The sequence below is a fragment of the Acipenser ruthenus genome, chromosome 38 (assembly GCF_902713425.1).
Source record: "Acipenser ruthenus chromosome 38, fAciRut3.2 maternal haplotype, whole genome shotgun sequence".
NCBI lineage: Eukaryota > Metazoa > Chordata > Actinopteri > Acipenseriformes > Acipenseridae > Acipenser > Acipenser ruthenus.
In genome coordinates, this window is record NC_081226.1 from 3,214,963 (window position 1) to 3,242,322 (window position 27,360).

General features: G+C 38.8%; 1 protein-coding gene across 2 annotated transcripts; it reads left to right on the top strand.

Annotated features, from left to right (window-relative positions):
* Positions 1 to 7,878: 7,878 nt before the first annotated feature.
* LOC131696469 (alpha-1,3-mannosyl-glycoprotein 2-beta-N-acetylglucosaminyltransferase-like) lies at positions 7,879 to 26,399 on the top strand. Of its 2 annotated transcripts, none has more exons than XM_059009270.1 (3): positions 7,879 to 8,241; positions 20,119 to 20,906; positions 22,239 to 26,399. In XM_059009270.1, the coding sequence occupies exons 2-3, from the start codon at positions 20,199 to 20,201 to the stop codon at positions 22,935 to 22,937; spliced, it is 1,407 nt and encodes a 468-aa protein (XP_058865253.1). In that variant the 5' UTR covers positions 7,879 to 8,241; positions 20,119 to 20,198; the 3' UTR covers positions 22,938 to 26,399. The 2 variants fall into 2 exon arrangements, with proteins under 2 accessions (XP_058865253.1, XP_058865254.1); XM_059009271.1 differs by lacking the exon at positions 7,879 to 8,241 and adding an exon at positions 15,881 to 16,476.
* The last annotated feature ends 961 nt before the right edge of the window (positions 26,400 to 27,360 follow it).

Below are 27,360 nucleotides of genomic sequence, written 5' to 3' on the forward strand. Positions count from 1 at the left end.
AACATCAAAATATACATTTTAAAGTTGAGGCTCTGTGTATATAGGGCCCTATAATAACAAACATTTACACATTTGTAGAATAACAAATGCACAATAAAATTAATTATAAAATGGAATATATAATAATAATAATAATAATAATAATAATGTGTTGCCATGTATCACCTAAATCATGTATAATACAATTTAATATTCCACAATATATCTCTTATACATTTTTATAGATAGCAGTGCAAAAACAATATCTCAAATCAGCAAATATATCTCAAATATATTTACAGTGTATATCTGAAAATCAATGCAATATTAATTTAATATAGGGAATATATTTCCCCTTTAAAAATGTCTTGAAAATATATTTACATGTATTTTTGTTTCATTAAAGGGAACACATTACATTTACATAAGAACATAAGAAAGTTTACAAACGAGAGGAGGCCATTTGGCCCATCTTGCTTGTTTGGTTGTTATTAGCTTATTGATCCCAGAATCTCATCAAGCAGCTTCTTGAAGGATCCCAGGGTGTCAGCTTCAACAACATTACAATATTCAACACAACAATATTTAAATTACTACAGCATAGTACAATACTTGAATCTTAAAATAAAGATAATGTTATATAGAAAAGTCTTACCTTAGCATTCAAAGCAGTTCCGGTGTGTTCTCCTCTCTGGCTATTAACGTACCTCCAATATGACAGCTCAGATTTTACATGATATTTTCTGTATGATGGATGGAGAGAAAGACCACAAGGGCACACCCATTGGCTTTGTACAGTGCGCTGTAGACGCCCAGACACTAATTATTTCAATGTTAACCTTCTAATATTCTGAATTTACTTCCAAAAGTGATATGACTGTTAAATATGAGTGATAATAACCAAAGTTATATTATCAGGATGCTTGTCTCCATTGACTCCCATAATATTCTGGCCAGGACATTTCAGTGGTGTGATAATAAGAGAATTAACAGGAGAGATATTAAGCGGGTTTGACTATTTATAATTGCAGTGATTCAAAAAGTATTCAACCATCTCTGCTGGTTTGTGATGCTTCAGATGGGACATTGTTGCCTGATACTGCTTGCAGCTTTACTTCATACATCTCTATCACTATTATTGAATACAGAATGACTGGGTGGGGTATGCATTCTTTGACAAAGCAGCGTGTCCTCTTTCTGTGTGTTTTAACTCACTTACAAATACTGCTCAATTATTGCTGCTATTTAACAGATAACCGCTCCTTCTTTCAAGAAAATGAAAATATGAACTAACAATCTGTATCAGCAGCGTAGCAGTACCTCATTATAACCAATATAGAACACATGGGGGCACGTTTATTGATGCCCCACATATCCTCTTAGACACCTTGCTCACTAAGTATTCTGGTGTTTTATGATAGGGTATCGTCTCCACTTTGCAAAAACCCTAAAGATTTTAATGAGCAAGCCGTACCCCACGAGCAGCAGCACCCCAGTGTAACCAATAAAATGCATAGGAATCCCTTTGCTCTTACTTGTTGATAAACGGGGTCCAAAGTATGATGCTGAAGCTGCCTTCTTATACGCATTCCAGCTTCTTATTCACATTCCAGCTTCTTATACGCATTCCAGCTTCTTATTCACATTCCAGCTTCTTATTCATATTCCAGCTTCTTATACGCATTCCAACTTCTTATTCACATTCCAGCTTCTTATTCATATTCCAGCTTCTTATACGCATTCCAGCTTCTTATTCACATTCCAGCTTCTTATTCACATTCCAGCTTCTTATTCACATTTCAGCTTCTTATTCACATTCCAGCTTCTTATACGCATTCCAGCTTCTTATTCGCATTCCAGCTTCTTATTCATATTCCAGCTTCTTATACGCATTCCAGCTTCTTATTCATATTCCAGCTTCTTATTCATATTCCAGCTTCTTATACGCATTCCAGCTTCTTATACGCATTCCAGCTTCTTATTCACATTCCAGCTTCTTTTCCAGCTTCTTATTCATATTCCAGCTTCTTATTCGCATTATTATTATTATTATTATTATTATTATTATTATTATTATTATTATTATTATTTATTATTATTTGTTGATTTAGCAGACGCCTTTATAAGTAGTTACTTATTCAATTTGTGTTACATTTGCAGGATGCGAATAAGAAGCTGAAATGTGAATAAAAAGCTGAAATGTGAATAAGAAGCTGGAAAAGAAGTTGGAATGTGAATAAGAAGCTGGAAAAGAAGCTGGAATGTGAATAAGAAGCTGGAAAAGAAGCTGGAATGTGAATAAGAAGCTGGAAAAGAAGCTGGAATGCGAATAAGAAGCTGGAATGTGAATGAGAAGCTGGAAAAGAAGCTGGAATGTGAATAAGAAGCTGGAATGTGAATAAGAAACTGGAAAAGAAGCTGAAATGTGAATAAGAAGCTGGAATGTGAATAAGAAACTGGAAAAGAAGCTGGAATGCGTATAAGAAGCTGGAATGTGAATAAGAAACTGGAAAAGAAGCTGGAATGTGAATAAGAAGCTGGAATGTGAATAAGAAGCTGGAAAAGAAGCTGGAATGCGTATAAGAAGCTGGAATGTGAATAAGAAGCTGGAATGTGAATAAGAAGCTGGAAAAGAAGCTGGAATGTGAATAAGAAGCTGGAATGTGAATAAGAAGCTGGAAAAGAAGCTGGAATGCGAATAAGAAGCTGGAATGTGAATAAGAAGCTGGAATGCGAATAAGAAGCTGGAATGCGTATAAGAAGGCAGCTTCAGCATCATACTTTGGACCCCGTTTATCAACAAGTAAGAGCAAAGGGATTCCTATGCATTTTATTGGTTACACTGGGGTGCTGCTGCTCGTGGGGTACGGCTTGCTCATTAAAATCTTTAGGGTTTTTGCAAAAAGGAGCCGATAACTATAGGGATATCTCGATATTTAGTGAGCAAGGCGTCTACGGGGGTAAATGAGGCAACAAAAGACGTGCTCCCATGCGTTCTGTATTGGTTATAATAGGCTACACTTTGGGGGGCTGCTGGCCGTTGGGTACGGCTTGCTCACTAAAATCTTAAGCAAAGAGGGGGTGATAACCTATAGAGATACCTAGATATTTAGTGAGAAACGCGTCTACGTGGTAAATGGGGCAGAATAAGCGGGTAATATATGAGGTACCACTATGCTGCTGATAGATTGTTTATTAATATTTTTGTTCTTCTTGAAAGAGGGAGTGGTTATCTTTTAAATGGTAGCAATGTACTAATTGAGCAAGATATGTAAGTGAGTTAAAACACACAGGTGGTCCATGACCCTTACTCTAAGGCCAATACATTATTTTGATATTTCTTGCTTCATTCGATCTTAAACTCCTGCCAGCAGTTTTTCTTTTTCTTTTTCTTGTATTCCTGTCAGTAGACTGTGTACTGGGAATAGGTTATCCAACTTGTGTTGTTTTCAAACTGCAGTAACCTTTAGTTTAGCAGGAAATGCATGCACAGGTGATTCGTTTCGGTTTCGATTCTTTGGAAAAAGAAAAAATGGATCTCTTCTGGATTCTCTTGCTCCTGTGGCTGTTTGTAATAATTGACGGTAAGAACAACGATCACATTTTTAAAATGGTGTTAAACACGATGATAGTAAAAAGATCACGTTTTTAAAATAGTGTTTAACACGATGATAGTAAAAAGATCACGTTTTTAAAATGGTGTTTAACACGATGATAGTAAAAAGGTCACGTTTTTAAAATGGTGTTTAACAGGATGATAGTAAAAAGATCACGTTTTTAAAATGGTGTTTAACACGATGATAGTAAAAAGATCACGTTTTTAAAATGGTGTTTAACATGATGATAGTAAAAAGAAAACTGTAATCAAAAGAAATAATACAAACGAGCAAGTTCTGATTGTTAAAGGTCTATACAAGTGCATATAGGCAACTAATGATCGGCTCTGTATCATGTGGAACTTTAATACAGCAACGCAAATTCTATATATCTTTAGTTTATTATTGTAATAGTTGATAGTAATATTTTAGGCACTGTTTTATTATTATTATTATTATTATTATTATTATTATTATTATTATTATTATTATTATAGGCATACTGCAGTAGGTCTGTTATCCCTGAACTAAATTATTGAGTAATAACCTGATCACAGATCCGGTACCTTTTTGTCTGGCATTTTCCTGCTCTGTGAATGGATAAAAATCAATCAATAAAAAACTCCTCTTCATTAATTATAATATCCAGTACCTTTTTTCACATATTAACCACTAAATATAGTGATATACCGTAATATATCGGAGTAGCAGTGTGGAGTAGTGGTTAGGGCTCTGGACTCTTGACCGGAGGGTTGTGGGTTCAATCCCAGGTGGGGGACACTGCTGCTGTATCCTTGAGCAAGGTACATTACCTAGATTGCTCCAGTAAAAACCCAACTGTATAAATGGGTAATTGTATGTAAAAATAATGTGATATCATGTAACAATTGTAAGTCGCCCTGGATAAGGGCGTCTGCTAAGAAATAAATAATATTAATATATTCCCTACAAAAAATACTTCAGCCTACTTTTATATAATATAGACTTTTAATGCCGGTTTTATATATTAGATATGATGGTATACAGTAGCTTACTTTGTGTTTATCAAGTCGCATTGTACTGCTGCTGATACAAGAAACAAATCATCTTTTGCAGACAAATTAATTCAATTTAGCAGGTGGATGAGCCAAACTGGCCCCCTCTTTGGGCAATATTTCAGAGCGCAACTTTGGGAAATTCAATCAGTAGGCCTTTACCGACATTAGATATCAAAAACCTTTGATTTGCCAGGGTGTTGTATAGCAGCTAACCTAAAACATAAAGCCTTTCTGGGATCTATCTCATGGTCTACCTGCAGGGGGCACTGTAGTGTATCTGATGGACAGCTTACAATTGACAATTGATAAATTGATAATTGGCAATGCCATATATATATATATATATATATATATATATATATATATATATATATATATATATATATATAAATTGTCGATCAATTTGTCAATTATCAGTTTTACATATAGGGCCTACAGTATATGACATTGCCCATTATCAATGATATATGTGTCTTAAATAAAGCCCCGGGGATTAATTTCTATGTTTTATTTTATTTTTTCCTAACCATGTGTTCTTTGTTGTTGTTAATACCAGTAAAAACGGTCCAGGAGCTACGCTCGGCGGGAGCCCATTTCTTCAGTGCCCTGAATCAGATTCTGACAGCTGGTACCCACCTCCACAGGGCGGCAATTCAGCTGGGCGAGGCTGTCTTTCAGCTCTGCAAAGCGGCAGCCCACTTGATCGGCATTCTCTTCCAGCTTCTCAAATTGATATACCACCTAATTGGGGTGGTTGTTTATCTGCAAGACGGACCCCAGGATCGAATTCTACCGGAGCTGCAGAGAGCCGTGTACCAAATGGTCTGCCACGTCTGCAAAGCAGGGCACCATGCCCTCCACTCGGTTACGGGACTGTGTCGCGTACTCTACCCGATTTGTGAAGCGCTGGAGCGGCTTTACCACTCAGTATTTTGCTTGGTTCTGTCGGCCATTCTTCTTCGGGAATCTGCTCGCCGGCTATGGCAGGATAACGTCCGCGGTGGAGCGGGTGCCGTCCGTTTGCTTAGGTTGTCTGACAGCGGCGACCCTAAAAGTACAAACCAACGCAACAATAACTTGCCTTCAGAATTAACATGGGTTTCTAGGTTTAACAATTACGCAGATACAAATCAATACTCTGGTAAACACTGATGCTATAAACAGATATAACCTACATATACTGAAATACGTTCAAGAATAATAAACACTCAATACAATTAGCTTCATGTTATTAACCTTTTATTAGGTGGATGATGTAGGTGATATATGGTTCACCTCTGTGCCCTGGATTTAAAATGTAGTTTCTCAGTTAATACATTAAGTGAGCTGGAGTAGTCTCAGTTATGTAGCCCCCGCCATTGGTGTTATTGACACAAACCTACAGCAAGGTGTCAGATAAAGGCCTGTTTGGGCCCATAGCTGCCTTGTGGAAACTCTAAATATTGATGTCATAAGTGACACAATGCCGTGCTTATCAAAGTAATCATTTGATGTTGGTCTATAGCTACTTTAAAAAGCATTGGACATAAAACTTAGATTTTCCCATAGGACCAAGGCCAGATTGCCTTGCCAAATGTAATGCTAATGAAAATATCTGATGGCACGGATTAAATATATGTTTTGCCTCTGCTCTAACTGCCTGTATCTCTGATATTAAAAATTGGATGTCGCAAATTTTTTTACACCTTAATTGTGACAAGACTGAGGTAATGCTGTTAGGTACTCCCCGCCAGCTAGGTAAAACCAATGCTTTAAATCTGTTGATGAAACCATGCTTGAGTTCAGATCTAAGATGAAAAATTTGAGTGTGATTTTCGATCCTGGGTTAACGTTTGAATCGCATGTGCTGAATACTGTCAAGGTTTCTTTTTTTCACCTGAGAAATATTGCCAGACTGTGTCCCATGCTTTCTCTACCTGCAGCTGAAAAACTGGTTCATGCTTTTGTTTTCTCCAGGATTGATTACTGTAACAGCCTGCTCGCTGGGGTGTCTAACAGCATCCTCACTAAAATTCAAATTGTACTCCTGTCTTGGAGGCCTTGCACTGGCATGCCTATCAGGTTTAGAATTGATTTTTGAATGCTGACATACAAGGCTCTTCATGGGCTAGCTCCGACTTATCTGTCAGGTCTTTTATCTTTTTACACTCCTACTCGCAACCTCCGCTCTGCTGATCTCAGACTGCTGTGTGTCCCGCCTGCTCACCTGCGCTCTATGGGCGACAGGGCCTTCTGTTGCTATGCCCCCAAATTATGGAACTCTATTCCACTAGAGATCAGGGACTCCGCTTCTCTGAGTGTTTTTAAAGCTAATTTAAAGACTTACTTTTTTAGAAAGGTGTTTTTTATGATTTTTATGATTTTATTTCCTTATGCTTTTTTTATGTATAATCTGTTTATTTATTGCTGTACTATTAATTGTGAAGCACTCTGAGATGATTGCTTTTAAGAGAGCTATACAAAATAAAGTTTATTATTATTATTATTATTATTATTATTATTATTATTATTATTATTATTATTTTAAATGAAAGACACCTTGGCAACTATTGTTAGAAAATGTGAAAGTAATAATGTGATAATATGTGTATTACATTTTCAAGAAATGACAAACTAAATGTTCAAAATAATGTATTTGTGTGATTTCCCCTAATATGTTGATAAATGTTCTCCAGTATGTTAACAAAATAACGAATAGTTTTCTAAAAGTGACTCCTTTTTTTGCTGTCTCTTTCATTTCATTAAAAAAGGGGGGAAGTCCACTAGGTGGCACTGCTAACTTAAATTTCAGGGCACACGCCTGCATGTTTGACGAGCTGGTATTTTCCTGAAACTTGGCAACCATACTTAAACAGAGGTATGCTTTTAAGTAAATTAATCAACATGTTTATACCAGACCCATGAACAGAGACATCTCAGCAGCTGTTGCTATGAGTCCAAACCCATCTTAAAATCCTCCTGACAGATGTATGTAATGGTATGTTATTTAAAGATGCATATTCCCTATATTCTTATGATGTTTTTTTTTAATTGTATTAGGGAGGGCGAGAGAAACACTGCCAGGAAAAGGGGTGGGTCTTCCAACTTAAACAGTTGTTTCTTTCGCCCCCCCTTTAGAAAGGGTGATTACTTCGGTTATGCATCGACTCTCTCGAATAGAAGGGTTAGGGTATTAACAAAATATCAATATTAACCAAAATATGCACCCACCATGCCCTCCCTTTAATCTGATCTAGGTAAAACGTCGAGAGCGGTTGCTATGGAGCTTTGAATCACCCAGGAAGCGCCGCCTTGTGGTTGTCATGCAAAAGGGCGGGACTTCCGGAAGAGGAAATCCGGGAGTTGTGTCGGTTCAGGTTCCATCCAAGCTGTCTGGAGCGAAAAAAAACCCCAAACAGGCGCCTTAATCTTTTCAGAGGAAAAAAAAACCCGCAAAAAATGGGCGAAAGTAGCCCTAAAACTGGCCTTTTATGAGCTAACCATGGACAAAAACAGACAGCAGTAATACAAAGACTAAACTATGGAGTTTGGAACGAGGAAAAGATAAGATAGCAGAAAAACATTCAAGGAAGAGGGGAAAAAAATTCACTCCACGATTCCTTTAGACACTGGGAGAGGCGTCTTTACAGGTTGGAAAATAAACTGTTTTTGTATGTTTAATTACCGGTTTGTAATGACCGTTAGTAGCTGCAGTTTTACATGGTTGCAATGGAATACATAGTCTAATAACTTTGTTTACAACAACCTGGTGCTCTGCTAATCGAAATAAATAAATAAATAAATAAAACTGTATGAAGACAGTGTTGTTATATTAATTTATAGGTTGTCGAAGTGTTTAAAATGTGAAGCTCACTTACATTTTGTGTTGGAAAAAAATATTATTATAATAATAATAACGAAGTACTGTATGCAAAATATAACCGTACTGGTCTATATATTAATACAGAGCAGGAATATATTCTGGTGAAGATGAACCCTATTCAAAACACGTTTGCATAGTACTACACTTAATAACGCCTTTTCTTTTAAATTGTGTAGTTGTAGTGTAGTGTAGTGTTTAAAAAAAAAAAAAATTAGCGTATTTCCAATGCAAATTAAAATACTTAAACTTACTTATGTAGCTTTATAGTAGACTTGCTTTAATATAACACTTGTACAAATAAGCTTTTTGTAGCATTGACAGATAATGAAGTTCGACTCAGAAGTCTTAAAGACCAGATTGCTAGGGACACAAGGCGTGCTGTGACCGTTTTTATTATGTTTGTAATTTAGATACTAATGTAAGCTAAACACTAGCTGTCAAATTAGAGGACCCTTCAGTAGGACCACGTCGTTAGTCATCATTAGAGATCTGTACCCGATAACCAGACATGAAATACCCTTTCATTAAAACATCTTCAACAAGTTGTGCCAGTATGTTAAAGTAAATTACAGGAGCAGCAGCCACCAGTATGTAACTGGTCAACGCAACTTACACGGGCAGCAGTCTGACAAGGAAATAACATCTGAGTTTTTGGAAGGCATACATCAATCAATCAATCAGTCAATGTTTATTTTATATAGCGCCTTTCATAGTGGACCACCATCACAAAGCACTTTACAAGATCGTGAGGAACAATGCATAATACATTAAATACAGGCATAATACATTTGATACAAGGCTGCATTTAATGAATTCATTTCTCATTCCGTTTATTAACCTTTCTTTAGAACCACAGTGGCCTGCTGTTATGTTAGCAAATCGCTCAATACATATGACTGTCTCGCTTTTTTATGATGTTCTGTATTCAATTCTGAGTGGAACTTATTGTAGTCACTGAATTTCAGTGTTTTTTTTTTTTTTTGATAGGGTTTTTTCATCATACTCTTCTGTTCTAGTTGCCTGCCATAGATAGGTGTAACCTGGTGTAGATCAGCCAGCTTGTCTTTATAGAGCCCCTGCTTTGTTACCTTTTGTATCTCTGGCAGTACACAATTGAATTCTCTAGAGCAGGGCTTCCCAACCTGGGGACCCCATGTGTCCTGTTTTTCATTCTAACTGAGCTCTCAAATTACTTAACCCTTAATGTAACAAATCAATTTGCTAATTAGACCTTTTTACTCTTAAAAAGTAACTTTTTAGCAGGTCTAAATTATTAGTTCAATTAAGGATTAAAGTAATTGAGCTCAGTTGGATTGAAAACCAGAAGACAAGTGGGGGTCCCCAGGATCAGGGTTGGGAATCCCTGCTCTAGATGGTGCTGGCACTTGCACTCATCAGAGATGCTTTCAGAATATGTTACATATGTCTGTGTCAGGCAACTAGAATTGAAGAGCAGCTCCTGAAATCCTAGTCCAAGCACTTCAACACAGACTTAGATAGAACAAACAGAATATTTGAGCTGTTGCAGTAAGATCTACTCTGAATGCAAACATCATAAAGTAAAAAAGGTGACATTTGAACCAACATGCACTTTAAAGTTACACTAAACTATAATTCTTTGATGACTGTTTACTAAATTCCAGTCAACCCCACTTACTATCACCCCTGGTATTGTCCCCCTCTACTTATTATCATCACATTGAAATGTCCTGGTCAGAAAGTAATGGGATTCAGTAGGGACAAGCTCACTTTGCTCTAAAGCATTGACATTTGACATAAAGTAGCATTTGGCATAAAGAACGCTGCAATGTGTAACTGCCATCAACACCATTTAAATTTTAATCAATGCAGTATCTTGCACTTTCAATTTCCAACGCAAGCATATTTGTCGAATCGGCGCTTATACTTTTGCCAGGTTATAGGGGAACTCTTGATAAATAAGCTTCACTTATTGTTACCATTTTTGCTCGGTTCCTTTCTGAAGTGAACAGGGTTTGACTAGCTTTCTGTACACTCATGTCAGAAAGCAAGCAAGCAGACCTTATTGACCAGTTTAGTTAAATACTACCAGCCTCCTCCTCTCATGAAAGCTTCTAGCTACAACACATAGGCCTATATCACTCAGTAAGCCTTACAAGTAGAATACAACAGGCATGGCAAAACTTAGCAAAACAGAAACTAAAAAAGGCCTATATTTAGGTATTTATGTTCAACTGATAGTATTTAACAGGAAACATCTGTGTGGATCTGATATGCATTGGGCTTGGGTTACAGATTGGGCTGTCTGATTACACCCTGCTGGGGATGAAGTCCTCTAGGCAGGGCTGGAGTGGAGGCAGTCGTATCTACGCTTGTCATGCTTCATAGATTTCTCCATATATCTGGGGAACCGCTAACCAGTTGTCATGAAACTTGGTATTCACATTATTTAGCAGAAGCTATTGAGAGGATCAGATTCTGGAGATACATCTGTCCATCTGTAAATTACTTCTCAAATTGTTATGAAACTTGGTCATTCTTGTTCTTTGCATGTGGTTGCTATGTCATCAGTCATGCTGATGGCTGTCATTTTGAATGTATAGGCATGGCAGGAGGTGTACTGACGTGCTTGTTGTGAGAGGCATTTGAAGCATGCTCCGTATAGTTCATCACACTCCTTGCACAAGTTGAATGAGGAAGTAGTTCACAGTGTGCAGCGTTGTAACCTGTGCATCAATAATTACACCCAACACTGACATTTCACTGTTTCACGTGTGACAATAGCTTAAAGGCTCCTGTTTGCAGATGGAAACATATAGACACCAGGCTTTACCCTGATCTGCCGCCTTGTTTATCTCGTTTCTATGATCTGATCAGATCACAATCCAAGAAAGAAGACCTTTTGTCAAGGCCTGGCCCTGATACGTAGCTCAGTTTATCTTTCTGAGATCTGACCAATTGACAATCCCAGAAGAACTACTGACCAGGCTTGACCGTGCTGCTGCTTAGTTTATCTTGTTTGAGATCGGAGCAGGCAATATTCCAAGAATAGGACGTCATTTTACACATAGGGGCCCTGAATATAGGATTTTAAAATTAGGGTTAAATGTGACGTAATAAATCCCGGATACATTCATACTCTAGTAATCAGGATTTATACCTGCCAAAATTGCAGTTTTTTCACCTGTTTTTTTAATCATTTGCAGACTAATGGTTGTAAGATCTTTTTGTTTAAATTATAGTTAATATTTTTTTAAACTGATAGTTAAGCATATTGCATTGTAGATTTATTTTGAGTGATCTGACTGTGGCTCAGTGGCTGTACACAGTGCAGCTAGTTAACTAGAATCAAGGAGATTCCATTGCCATGACGGAGCTCAGTTCATACTGTCATGTTTTTCATATCTCATGGTAAGTAAATCATGTACAGGGAAGGTGGTGCTACAGGATTTCGGGTTTCAGTAATGCCTTTCATAGCAGAGTGAAGCCTCGTTCAATAAATATCCACTTGCATGTGAGTTTGTTTGGCTAACAGGACACAGCCGAGTGGAAAGGTCAAGTGTTATTTGCAGTGCCGATACTGAGCGAGCAAAGAGCAATCTGCCAACTGCACAAAGTACTGGCATCCATGCCTTTAAACTGTGCTCAGTAGTGGTACATTATGTGTAACTTTGTTTAAATACTGAAAAAAAAGACTTGCAGTAATATATGCAAGTTTCTAGTTTTACTATGTAAAGCTGGCATGTAAAATAATGCTTGTTTATTCAAACCAAATACTTGTGTATTTGGAAAACATTCTCTTTTTTGACTTGGCGTTTACACTACAGTTTTCATAGGGGAAGAAAAATGTAGTTGCCTTTCCCCATTAACATAATTTATTTTGTTACAGATTTCCATTACATTATTATTATTATTATTATTATTATTTATTTCTTAGCAGACGCCCTTATCCAGGGCGACTTACAATTGTTACAAGATATCACATTATTTCACATTATACAGATATCACATTATTTTTACATACAATTACCCATTTATACAGTTGGGTTTTTAGTGGAGCAATCTAGGTAAAGTACCTTGCTCAAGGGTACAACAGCAGTGTCCCCCACTGGGGATTGAACCCACAACCCTCCGGTCAAGAGTCCAGAGCCCTAACCACTACTCCACACTGCTGCCCTACATTATGATTATAAACATGAGAGTAGATGTTAAAACTTCATGCTGATTTGAACTCGGCCCTCGTCAAGATAAGCACCAACTAAGACGTAGCTTTACAGTAAACTAATGTGATCCATCTGCATCTCCATCCATTTGCGTTTCCTTCCATATGATGATGTAGATATCCTTCTGCCTGGTGTTGATGGCTGGAGTGTAATGCTGGCTTCAGGGATCAGCTTATTGCCTCCCTGGCACATCAGCACACACAACGACTGTGTTGCTGGCTCCGGGGATCAACCACAGTGCGGTTTCTCCAGCGCATCAGCATGACAACCGTCTGGATTGAGCTAATTAGGTTACATCTCTGGGGTCTTCAAGTGGGCACCTTCCGTCCTCTGTGTTTCGTCGACTAGCCCACGACACCTCAAGAGGGCTCGATGGTGATTCTGGCGTCCCGGCATCACCCCCCTCTGTCCCCCATTCAACTCAACCCAGCTTACTTACCCGTACATCAACATTTCTTTCTTTCTATTGTGCTTGAGATCCCCAACCAGAATCTTTCTGTCTCCAGTTGCTGCTCCTCTCTGCTGCTTCAGATAAGTTCTTCACTGTGCGAAGCAACTCTTGGCCACTGAATACGACGTCTCTGACATCTTTTGTTACAGGAAATAGAGCTCAGAACTAAGTATTGCAGTAAGAAACACTTGGATTGATTTCGAATATCATAAAGTAACAGTAAAATAGGATAGGGGAGCATATGTGTTTGTATTACTAACTAGAAATCACTTAGACCTACATCATTCAATAACTATTTTTGTGGTTTGACTACAACAAGTAGTTCCTTCTACAGCTTCAAGGAGAGCAGAAGCTTGTCTGCCTTATTTAAAGCTTCTTTCACCTGGTTTCCGGTTTGCCGAGCCAGTTTAGCAGTTTCCAAAATAAAAATCCGACCTTGCCTGCGAGTTCGTGTTGCTATTTCTGCATCTTGTCGTGAATCGGAGCAGGTTGATAGAATTTCCATGACTGTCGTTCAGGGTGCTTGGAAAATCACTGTCCTCGGACACTTTCCAAAGCTGCTACATTCACCAGGGAACAAAACCAAGGGGTCGCTGGACTACAGAGAGGTCCCCGGTGATTCCCTAGTGAAAGCACTGCTACCTGGAGTGCAGGGCGAGACTCACAGACGTGGTTTAAATCTCATTTACACTGAGTTGCCTGTCTTTTTTAAATCTCATTTACACTGAGTTGCCTGTCTTGGTTCACAAAGGGGTGTTTGTTTCCGTTTTAAGCGTTTAGTGTGAAACACATTTAACATATCGGGAGGAATGTTTTGGAACTTCTCAGAAAAGCCATCATAGGACGCCTTCCGTCACTTGGTTCTAATTTACTGCAACATGTGTTTGAGTACAAGACTGTCTATACAGCATTTTACTGTATGGAAGAGTCTGGAGATTGCTTAAAGGGATAAAGGGATCCTCAATATGGTGTTTGGAAGGTGTTTGTCCTTTCAGTTAATATTTCACACAATTGGTGCAGAAGGGTAGGCGGATCAAATCCATCCTTTAACTTCATCCCAGACATGCTAATGGGATTGTGGTGGAAAAAGTCTCTGCCATGCTCCTCAAACCGTTTGCGCACAGTTCTGGCAAGGTGGATGGATGAAAACTTTTGGCTACAGCTGTGGATGACATAAAGACTGTGACTGTTTTTTATATTTTCAGTTGAACCACAAACCTCAGAAGCCACGTCAGCTTGTCTTTTCTACTCGGTCTCGCTTTGAGCAAATACTGTCGGCTTCAACTGAAAAGTTCTGAGTAACTGCAAGCACAAACCAAACAGTGCACTAAGAGCTGAAGTTAAGTAAGGGGAAGCGTTTGACAGATTCACAATCTGAGGAAGTTTTGCTTGTCCTGATTTAAAAAAAAAAAAGAAAAATCCACAAATTAGGTGGCTGTCTTGCATATTAATCTTTTTTGTCTATTTTTGAGATTGTCTATATATGGATATTTAGTAAGCGAGTGTAATGAAAGGTTTAGAAACGCACACTAGTCCTGCACCCGGTCCTGGGTTTTACACATCCCCAGTTGTTCTATATTATTGAAATGACAAGGAGATGGGTATTTGAGTAATCGGGCCCCTGCTGAATCTGTTCTGCAATGATCACACAGCGTGACTAAGTCTCAAACCAGTCTGTAGTTCACTAGTGGGAAGTTCCTGCTGTTCTAGGGGAGGGACTGCATTTAACAGGGGCCTGATTCCTCAAATTCTGTCGTGCTGTCATTGGATTTGAAAGAAAGCAAGGTAGACCCCATTCACGCTTTCAATTTAAGGCGGCCCAGGGCCACCTTTTCTCATATGTGAACGCTCCAAAAAAGAAAAGGCAGCCCAGGGCTGGCTTAGATTTAGGCTGCCGTTGCGATTTGGCCCAGGGCCTGCAATCTGGGACCAGGGCCGGGCTTTGCATATGTATGAACACAAAGCAGACTTAGTATGACATGACCAATTAGATTTTCTGTGATAACACGGAAAAAAACGCAGATTTTCTATGATGTTGGAGATTTTTTTGTTTTACATTTGGGGAGGGGCAAAAAAACATGCAAGGCTTTTTTTTGTTTGTATGTTTGCTAATAACCAAATCAATACAATATATAAACATTAACACAGGCAACTTTGCTTTTAAATTTACATAAACATACCTGTCTAATAAAACTGCTTCCGGTATTCAAGTTCAGTGTTGAATGAGGCTTCAGTTTACTTCAGTCAGTATCCAGAGCTGTTCAGAAATTTCAGTCACATATGTGAATGCGCAAAGGCGCCTTAAACCCTGAGGCGCACAGTAGTGTAAACGGGGTCATAGATTCTTAAATGAGATCCGATAAAAACAAGATTCACCAAATATGAAAAAGTTATTTCATGATTGTTGTTTAATTATTTAATAAAATAAACTTTTAAAATTCAAGGACACATGCTAGTCTGTTTGATTATCTTCAAGATTTAAAAAATGTTCAGTTTTTTAGAGTTTCTTTTAATATAGCTGATGGGGGGGGGGGGCTGAGGAACCAGCTGGTTTTAAAAAAAAAAAATACTACTGATCTGTCTACAGCAGGTTTTTTTTTTACTGTTTTTTTCTTTACAGTGTGTTTGCAAAGGTGAGCAAAACCAGATGGCAGGCGAGCAGTTAATTGTCAGTTGCAGGCACTCCCCCAATGCAAAACCTTTGAACTCATTTCCGCAATGAAGTTTCCAGACTCGGTGTAGCGACACGTTTCCTAGAGTGTAAGAGACAGAGAGGACATGATCCTTTGTACTTGCTGTGTTTTTCACGGTGTTCTCGTTTTGTGTTTGAACAGTCCTGTTTGTGCCTTTGTAAAATTTCAACTTGAGGAGAGTCAAGGGGCGGAGAGGAAGGGGGAGAGAGAAATGATAAGCGAGTGAATCATTGTTTTATTTCATGTACTGAATTTGCCAATAGTTGCGAAACTTGTTATGCCAGTTTTTTTAAGTTTCTTGTTGGAGAATTGAATTGAAACAGGAGGAGAGGGGGTGAAAGAGGAGTAAAGAAAAGAGATGTTGAAGTAGGAAGAAAGAGTGAGAGGAGAAGAGTGGGAGAGTCTCTGTATTTGAGAGTGTTAGTTAAACAGGAGAGCTTCTCAGTCCACCAGCAAGCTAGTGAACTTAAGAGCAGTCAGAGTGCTTTCCCAGCTGTCTCGAGTTACAGGATGAAGCTATGAGTGGTTAGGATCTGGGAGGGAGGGACGGAGGGTGTATGTATGAGGTTAGGGTCAGTTTCACATTTCCTAGATCTACACAAATCGACACAGAGGAAAGACAAGCTGTCACGAAAGATTTCCCTGCATAATTACAGGTACTGTACTCCACTTGTTGTATTAGATAGCTGAGATTGTATTGTTCTTTCTTTAGGTTAGGCTGTTTTATCAGATTCCTTAACATTCTTTATCTTTTGTTCTCTTTCTTTTCTCCATTCCTTTCTTTCTTTACTATAGGGTTACTGTCTATACACTGTTACATATGGGTTTTTTAAAATTAAGATGACCAATTTTCGCTTGCTAGCCATGCAAAATTTTTATTTTGTGAATTAATGTGAACAAAAGTAGGCTATATCTTACTTTTCTGAATATTTTTTTTTATTTTCAGTTGCATTTTAAACATGAAAGCAGTTTTTCTTTTTGTTTGCAATGAAATGTTAAGTACTGGGAAGTATTTCAAGGGAAACAAGGGGCTTTAAACAGACCCTGAGACACAATGTCATTCTTTCTCATAGAGAGTAAAGCTATGGTGTGTTTTATTCTGTGTTCTTGCAATGTGTTCAGATTGACAAAGGGGATTTCTGAGAAACAAGTGACATCATATAGAATTGTTTTTCCCACTGGTTTGTGTAAGATACTGAACTGGCCACTTTTTTTCTGTGTGCTTGAGAGACAGAGCGAGAGAGCAAGCTTTTGATTTATGAGTTCTGTGTACAGTATTTTAAGTATTTCTTCAGATGGGCTATGTGTTTCACTGTAGTTTGGCCACATAGGAAGCAGCCAATTTAATTTAGTTAACTCTGTGTGTGGTTCTGTGGCTCTGTGTGTGTGTGTGTATGTGGCTGAGTGTCTATGTGTGGGGGTTATTGCTTGTCTACACTTGTGACCTACTTGTGAAAACCTCAATTGACACCTTCACTCGTTTAGGTCATACTTTTGTGACTTTAAAAGTTTATAAAATCGTTTTTTTTTTTTGTAAGTACAGTATGCTAGTCACACTCCAGCTTCTTTTTCAGGCAGTATGGGGTTAAGAGATTAGGTTACATAACTAAGTATTGAAAGCACATTTACCAGACACGTGTAAATGGGAGGAGCAGATAGCTTTTGTAAAGGCATTTGTGGGGAAATAACTAAATATATTAAAATTGTAGAAACTTTGCAATACCTTGGGTGTTTTTATTAGGTCGAGATAATAATCGCTAGCCACCAAATTAGGGAATGTCCAACATGAATGGGCTTACATTGCAGATTAGGAGATTCTTACTGGTATTCTCTGGTAGGGTGTTTGCTCTGACAATGATTTATTATTAGATCCAGTAGAGAAGTTCAGCTATTAAAGGCCCTGCTAATAAATTGAATGACAAGCATTTTGTCAAATTTTTTTTTAGTGTCTTCAAGATTTCAAACCTGTTTTAAAAGTTTCTTTTAGCATCACTTTTACATTGGGTTCAGGTAAGATTTGTGCTAGTTCCCAGATCCAACTTGAAATAAAAATTACAGAACAGTTTTGCACACTCTGACCTGAATTTGTCCAAGGGTCGCTGCACAGTTCTCTGAGACCAATCCAGTGGCCTGGGTGGAAAAAACATGCTCTGTAATAAATATGTTATTCCTATGGTGAGTAGCTACTGATAAAACTTTGGTAGGAAACCCAGTATTCATCAAACATTTACAGCCTGGATTTATCCAAACGCGTTTAATCAGCAGGTCTACAATTCACTTTAATGTAGTAAACAGGCACCATTGACTTTTATATATCGCAGTAAGAAAATCTAAGAACCAAAGTTTGGGAACGAGAAGAGTCCAATTGGCCCATCAAGGCTCATCCCTTGTTAGCACACCATCCGTCAAATTTAGTTTGTTTGTTTTAATGTTTCTGGTGTTTTACATTCTACTCTTTCACATGGTAAGCTATCCCATGCATTTATAATGTGTGTAAAAAATAAAAATAGACTTCCTACCTTGTGTTCTGAACTATATTTGTGTCCTGAGCCATTCTAAAAAAAAAAAAAAAAAAGGCATAATACCACAGTAGCGACGTCAAAAAGTGATCATTCCTCTAGAGGAAAATATACTTGAACTTTGACCCATTCGACTCCTCGAGACCATTACTTTCAATTCAAATACAGAATGTCTCGTTTTCAATCACTCGACAACACCCACAGTACAGAAATGTTCTAACGATCAACAAAATGAGAATACGTTTAAAAAAAAAATGTAAAGCTGGTACATTCGTATCTCGGAGAAACGGATAACGACATAGAACGTCTGTACAGCACTGAAACACTACATTTAAAAAAAAAACAGAACTGTACAGCTTAACCTCGTCGTCTTTAATATTTGCATCACAAGGGTATTATAAAAAAATAGATGGGCCTCTTCAGTGAGTTAGAGGAAAGCAATCCCATCTCGGGTTCCTGTGACAGTTTATAAGTTCGGTCTCGTAATTTATGACGTCACAGAAACCCTCGATGAAATTATTTTTCTGTAACTCACTGAAGCTCATCTATTATTCTATATGTATGCCCTGCTGTTCTACCCTGTGCTAAATTTTGTGATAAACTAGAACAGAAGAGAACTCTGCAGTAAAAGGACATTGAATGGTGTTGTAGTTTTAAAGTAAGTGTCTGCTGAGGCCTGCGCTGTGCTAATTGGATTGATCTAGTTGTTGAATGCAAGGTCAGTTTGAGCTATGCAGGGTCACACAGCAGTCCCTGACTTTTGATAATGAAGTGCAGGCGTGTTCCTTGGCTAGAGAGATCAGCTAGCTGTGCGTCTAGTATGAGAGTATTTCTTTCAAGCATGTGTTTTAGATTAGTAGCAGGAGCAGCCTGCTTGTCTCTCAGCTCAAAATGTAATAATCACCCCTCGAGGGGTATTCCTAGCCGTGGGTGTGTTGTTGAGGTGCCTGTCTGTCTGTTCGTATGTCATGTTCAACACTTTTCCCCCTCTGAACACATTCTCAAATTAGTGCAGTTTGTACTAACAGCTTCTAAATGGGAACTGAAAATGCAGTGTAAATTGTAGAACACTGCATCTACAGCTTTAGTCGTGGTTTGGGGAGGAAATAGTAAAAGCGACATCACAAATGTTGGCAATTTTTTCATTTCCTGCTAGCAGAAACAGATAGTCAGAATCCTAATTGCTTGAGCACACAAACCGAACACACAAACTGTGGAAAGAATTGGTAAATATATGCGAAGGGCAAATACTTGCTTTCAAACAGAAACCAACGATTCATCTTCGAGAAATTGGTTTCGATCTCAGAGCTGCTTTGTCATGTCATACGTTCGTTGTGGTGGTGCTACAGATACAGTTACAGTCACAGTGGTCAGGGATGGCTTGGGGGTATAGTCACACAAGCTGTGGTTTATGTAGCCAACAGGCAATAAAGTGATGAAATAAAGTCTATGTGGTCAAATTGTATTTCTTACCTGAACATGCAGGGTACCTGCAGCACAGCAGTTGGAACATGCATATAGTTAAAGGCATTTTGTATGTTTTATTTGCAGTTGGAAATGGATCTGTTGTACAATTATTGAGATTACCAGGCCACAGTGAGACTTTCCCTTTAACTACGAGAAGCTATAGAGCTGTGTGTTCAGGCTTCGGCCCATTCAGCATAGCATAAATACATATTTTTGTGTTATCTGTTTCTCTTGGTTGAACATGACACTATCTGGAACTTAGGTAAAATACCAAATTCTTAGTCTTACTAAAAAAAATGTTTCCTCTTCCAGATTGATGGCAGTGGATTAAACCCCCACAGACTCTGACCCCTGACCCATCTCTCTCTCGCGCGTCTCTCTATTGGAGGAGAATGGTCCGCAGAGCCAGCCTCATTCTCTGCGGAGTCACGCTATTCATCGCCTGGAACGCCCTGCTCCTCCTCTTCCTGTGGTGGCGGCCTCCCATTGGCAGCCCTGGGACCGGGGGTGGGGCCGAGCCAGGAGAGGGCAGGGAATGGGGCGGGGACCTGACGCGAAACGTGGTGCAATTGGCCGAAGAAGTAGAGGCGGAGCTGGAGAAACAGAAACTGCTCTTGCAGCAGATTCAAAGCCACCGCGCTCTGTGGGAGAAGAAGAAAAACAACAATCAGATAAAGGAAAAACAACCTGTCGAAGTAAACAATGACGACGACGCTGGCGCGAGGGAACTGGAGAGCGAGGTATTGCAGAAAATCCCTGACGTGAAAGATATCGTCATTCCTGTGTTAGTGATCGCCTGCGACCGCCCCACAGTCCGCCGGAGCTTGGATAAGCTGCTGTACTACCGCCCTTCCAAGGAGCTCTTCCCCGTTATCGTGAGCCAGGACTGCGGGCACGAGGAGACGGCCAGGGTGATCGGCTCGTACGGGGACCAGGTGATGCACATCCGACAGCCTGACCTCAGCGATATCCGGGTCCGGGCCGACCACAGGAAGTTCCAGGGCTATTACAAGATCTCCCGGCATTACCGCTGGGCTCTGAATCAGGTCTTCCACACCTTCAAATACCAGGTGGCTGTCATTGTGGAGGATGACCTGGAGGTAATACATGAGTACAGTGTATGTGTTTGTGGTTTATGATAAGTGAATATATATATTAAAAAGTATCATCACGCTTAACAAGTTCATATATATATATATACATGAACTTGTTAAGCGTGTTGATACTTTTTAATCATACCATAGTACTACAGTGGCTGCCTTCTCACTGCTGAATCATATTCTGTACACGGCTGATTTATGATTACTGTCTGAAGTTACGACCCTGAACGTCTGTCTCCTGCATGTTCAATACCATCTTGTAAAAGTCTGGTCACATTCAGGCTAAACTCTAATTAAGGACATTTGCGCTAATCTTCTTTCTGTTTGTGGTGGCACATCCGGGGATAATCCAGGGTTTGGAGAGTCAGCGATGTGCTAAAGTGACCCAGCTCAGAATCCAGTGTCTGGTTTAAATTCTTAACTCATTAGATCAACAACGTTCTCACATGCTTCACTGACATTGCTCTGGTGCTTTCTCTCTTTCTCACTGGCGATTCAATTCAGCAGCACATGCTGACAAAGAGAGAGAGTATACAGTATCTTTCTTACTCTGAGGAAGGCATCCACAGAAACATTGGTGTGCTTCACTGATCCCGGTTAGGACAGCAGAGTATAGTACTGGTAAAATTGACCTACATAATCTTGAATTAACATAAGTGGAAATTATTAGGAAGCCCTGTACTTTGTAGTTGATATTTTTAGATTGTTTCCTAAATGTTCTCAGATATAGGTGTGAGCCTTTGTGTTTATGCAACAACAGTATAGCGTATGCTAATTTATCTCATATTCAATATTTATTCACATTACCATGCATGTATAAATGTTGCACACATGGAGGCCTCTATTGATTTTCTTCTTACAATTAATGATTCAAGTCTAGTGTAAAGAATAAACGGCTACATTTTCATAATTGATAAAGACCTAGGCAATGTAGGCTAGGTCAGCTAAAGTGTTTTTATATTAAGAGACTGATCCATGTGGTTATTTTAGCCAATAATGCAAAAAGGAAACTTTATCCACAGCAGCTGTCCACAAAAGGTCTGGTTCTTACTACTATACAGGTGTTTTGCCTGATCTAGCCCTTGTAACTTGTCTATGAACTAGAACGGCTTCTAAACACAGAGTATAGGTAAAAGTATCTATTAAAAAAAAACAAAAAAAACAGCATTTGGCTATTTTCAATAAGAACCACTCGGAATGATTGCTAACATCATAAAAGAAAAGGGGACAAAAATACAAACATACAATTTGAAGTTCCTGTTAAGTAGATATGTTGCTGTTTAAATCCCTGGTTGTAATTAAACATGTTTTATTTGCACCTTTCCCCCCCAGGTCGCCCCTGATTTCTTTGAGTATTTCCGCTCACTCTTCCCCCTTCTCCTGGAGGACAAAACCCTCTGGTGTGTGTCAGCCTGGAACGACAATGGCAGGGAGCAGATGATCGACCCCAAAGCCCCAGAGCTGCTCTACCGGACAGACTTCTTCCCCGGCCTGGGCTGGATGCTGCTCAAGGACCTCTGGGAGGAGCTGGAGCCCAAGTGGCCAGCCTCCTTCTGGGACGACTGGATAAGGCAGCCTGGGCAGCGCAGGGAGAGAGCGTGCGTGAGGCCTGAGATCTCCCGCACCATGACGTTCGGCCGCAAGGGAGTCAGCATGGGCCAGTTCTATGACCAGTACCTCCGCTTCATCAAACTCAACGACCAGTTTGTGCCTTTCACTCAGCGCGACCTGGCTTTCCTCAAGAAGGAGGCCTACGATCGGACGTTTGCAGAAAGCGTGTACACTGCCCCCGCAGTCCGGGTGGAGGAACTGCACGGAAACAAAGTGACGGTCCCAGGGCCGGTTAGAGTGCAGTATTCCAACAAGGATACTTTCAAAGCTTTCGCCAAAGCCCTGGGCGTCATGGATGATCTGAAATCTGGGGTGCCTCGAGCCGGCTATCGAGGCGTGGTCAGTTTCATGTTTAGGGGTCGGAGGGTGTTTTTGGCACCCCCACCTGGGTGGAAAGGGTACGACACCACCTGGAGTTAACCCCGCTTCCCTTTACAGATTGACACTTTTTAATCATACCGTAGTACCACAGTGGCTGCCACCAATGTTGAATGTTGAATATTGGATATTGTATATTGAATATTTCATCGTCTTACTTTCTTCATGGTGTAATGATAAGGATATACAGAAATGTCAACAAGTCAGGTCCGATTTAGCTTAAGGGAGCTTAATAAAATGTCCACGTTTTTCATTTTGTGAGTTTGATAACAATCCAACAGCAGATACGTTTTTGAACAGCAGGATCCCACTTCACAAGAAAATCAAGAATGCCTCAAGCAAGGAAACTTGTCTAACGTGATTCTGTACCAGTTTAAAAAAAAAAAAAACGAACGATGTCCGTCATCACCTTTTTTCTCTTTCTTTTGAAATACATATTTATACTTTTTGCAACGATTCCTTCATATAATATGGTGCGTATTTTTTAATGTTTTTAAATCAATTATTCACCTTTATTTATTGTTCCAATTTGACTAAATAAAAATGATTCTCTAAAATATTGTGAAAGCACCTTGATTAATCTCAAAATGCTTTTTACTGAATTTGGGAACTGTTGTGGTGTTTTACATTTTAATTTGAATATTTTAAAAGATCTCAGTTTGCGGGGTGTTTCACTGCCTGGTCTTTATACGATGTGATTGGTTCGATGGATTCTTCTTATATTCTGGTTAAATCGCGTTTGAAACAAAGTCTACTTTACAGACCATTGCAAAACCATTTCCTTGCCTTACATTTCTTTATTTTCACTTCCAACACTGTACAGCTCTGGCTAAAAGTTTTGCATTGCCTTGAATCTTAGGATTGAGATATCATTTAAAATAACTATATGAACATAATTTCGATATTTTATTTATCATGTAATCAAAGAAACTACAAAATGATAACGCAAGTGTCTACCGGAAGCCATAATAGTAGTATGATAGTATTTAATGTTAGATTTTGAAATGTTTCTCGGCAAGTGTATGGGGGAAAACTACAAAGCGGTATGTAATTGAATACGTTAACGTAACATTATTGAATAGGTTTCGTTCAACTTTATGAAGCAAAATGTGTTAATTCTATAGGGTGATGCAAAACTGGCCATAGCTGTAGATTCAGTTCCTGTGCAGCAGGGGTTAGGATCCCACCTGCAGCAAAGTGAGTGAGGGTCCTAATACCTGCTGCACACCATGAAAATAGTGTTGTGTCAGAAACAGATTGAGTGGACTACCATAGACAAAGTGAAAATCAATGCATGTAGGAAATGTGTTCATCTATAATAGAGGACCGAAAAGTTTCTTGGCATCACTTTTACATCGAGTCCCGAACACCACTGTAATAACACAGTCATCACAATCATAGCTGTGCACTTGCAATTACAACATGTTACATTACAAGATGAAATATGTTGGCAGTTGCTAGAGCACAAGGTTTGTGAATTTGCTATGTAATTACCATGTAATCACGCATGCAATTACTGTGTAGTAGTGTTACTGTTTTTTAAGCCTTTGCTATTACCCCTTTCATTTGTATTATAAACACTGTTTTCAAGTGCAATGTCTATGGTGAGCCTACTGAAATTGATCAAATTAGAACCTGTTTTAAATTTGAGTTGATTCCGTTATTACAAAACATTAAGTTCTTACATTTTAGGACCATGTTATAACCTATGAACTTACACACTTACTGCCACTTGAAATGACATTACTTGCCGCCACTATTAATGAATGAGTGACTGTAAATTGTAAGAGGATGCGATATTCAAGTCCACCATGTTATGGATTTTTTTTTCTAGGTATTTCAATTTTTTCTTCCTTATTATTATTCTTATTATTATTAAAATTATTATATATTTAAAAAAAAAAAAAATCTGGGTGCATTTTATTTCTCTAATCCAAAGAGATGCTGAAGAGTAGAGTGACAATGGGTTTCCTTAGTCCTGCTTTGTGTAAAACGAGCCCTAGCCACAGTAGAGTGAGGCTGTGCCCAGCACACAGCAGGCAGTGCCAGTGCAAGACATTAGACCCCAATTGCTCTGTGCATAGTACAGCGGGCAATGCCAGTAACAGACACTAGATTAGAACTGTATCCACTGGGTTTCAGTCGTTATACTTTTTTAGCTCCAAGAATTGCCCTTTGTACAGGAAAACACACTGAGGCTCTGCCCAGCACACAACAGGCGATGCCAGCGTAACACACAAGATTAGACGTATTGCTTTAGTTCTACTGTGTTTACAGTACGATGCAGCGGGCAGATTAAGACTTACTCCATTGTCCTCCTGGACTGTGGTCTGCTGGTACTGTGTGTGTGTGTGTGTGTGTGTGTGTGTGATTGTTGAAGGCAGTCACGCTAGATTCCAATCATAAAGAGACAATATCAAAGCCAAAAAATATATCTGACTAATATCTAGAACACAGTTTTTTTTTTTTTTTTTTTTTTTTTTTATTCTAGAGCATGCAACGATGGTGGGGGAGATTGCCTTGCCTGTTTTGTAATTCTTTACATTTTATTTATATTCGTGGTGTTTTTTTAATGTCACTTGTTGGAGAAAAGACCCTTTAATTCTTACGGGTTTAATATCTTGTTCTACGCCATCATTAGCCTTCTCTTTTGTCTGGGCATTAACAGCCAGGCTTCCATCAAAAATTGCTTCTGGAAAAAAACCCCTTCAGAGCACAAGGATTTACAGAAGGGCTTCAGTGAAAAGTGCGACGCTTATATGCTTCCCCAGCTCACTTAAAATCCATCAAGCCTTTTCAGAAACAGTTATTAAGCATGGAAAATAATAAGCAGAAACAATGGAGAACATTGACATTATTAAACACAACTGAATATCGATCGCAGAAGGCAACGAGGCTAACAGAACCACTCCGGTATATCTTAACTACTGTGTATTGCCAACACTCCATAGATCTCTTGTATAAAAGACGCACGCATTATGGTAATACTGTTTTGTTTGGTTTTTCTTTTAACAAGGAAAGTATGTGGTTCTGGTAGTCTACCTCGTGTGGCTCCATATAGAGGACCAGGGCGATTTGATGATCAGTTATTGAACAGTGAATGTTCAGACGAGGCTTGCAAATGTCATGGCCAGCAGTAATCAACACAGTGTTGCTTCTGTACTTCTTTCATATAGGAAAATGTGAGACCTACTGTAGGTAATGATTCATATGAGGTAAGATTTACTGGAATTGTCAAAAGAATCCATTTCAGGGGTAATCAGAACCTCTCACTGGACTGTGTATATGATTGTTAAAGATGATAGGCCTTTTAATGCATTGAATCTTTACTGTAGAAATTAAAACTTTGCTGATTTAAAAACAAAAAATATATAATTAATTCATGAATTAATCAATTAAATACGGACCACAGTGTGGGTGTAAAGAAATTTGCCAAAACACCATTCCCAAAATGTATGTATGTAATGAATGAAAAAAAGGCAGAATAAATGACCTTTTTTCAAACATTATTTTAATAATTGGTGCTGGGAGAAGAGAGGAAGTATTGAAAAATCATGTGATATTGTGACCTTTCACCTCAGTTGGCTCCAGCTTCTGCACTACAGCACAAAGCAGGTGGAGCCAACAGTTGAGAAGTCTGAAGAACCAGGAACCTTATGAGACATACAGCTAAACATAATGTGCTTGCAAGACGTCAGCTTAAAAATCTTAAAGAAGAAGAGCAACAGAACCGTTTAGAATGGAATATTAAACATTCATGGGGTACGGTTGTTTTTCCATTATAGAAGATGGCTGAATTATTCACAAGCCCCCAAAGGGGGCTACTTACAGCCATCCTCGTGATCACATACCCATGGTGTAGCTTCTATTTTTATAGTTCATATTTCATTCTAAGTTAAGCAACTGAATTTGGAGGATAAGATCGCGCTCCGCAATGTGGAACAGTGTGATTAACCGTTCCGTCTTTGGATTTGAATACAGATGAGATATCGTGAAAAAAAAATCAAATATATTTACTCAGAAGCATGGAATATGAAATAAATTATTCTATGCTGGCTCTCTCAGCATTTGTTTTGTAGACTCTACGTAGTGGCCATTTTTAGCTGTATGTCCTCTAAGTTAAAGTTATTTATTTTCACACAGATGATAATAATAGTAAAATGACTGCATTACACTTCAGCACTGCCCAGGCCCAGTGCTGTGCGAATCAGAACCTCATCGATTTTTATGTTGGTGATTCTCTCTTTTTAGGCTTGCAATTGTGTAGACAGCACTATTTGTTTGTTTCTGTCTGTCTGTCCGTCTGTGTGCTGATTTGACCTGAACGGGGGTAGACTACTGTGTGTGTATGCAGGTGGGGAGGGGGTAAAGGGGTGGACATTTGAATGAATTTGATATTTTCTTGGCCAAAAAATTAAAAATCCAAAAAGAAAAAAAAAAAAATGAAGATGCAATTTGACCCTTA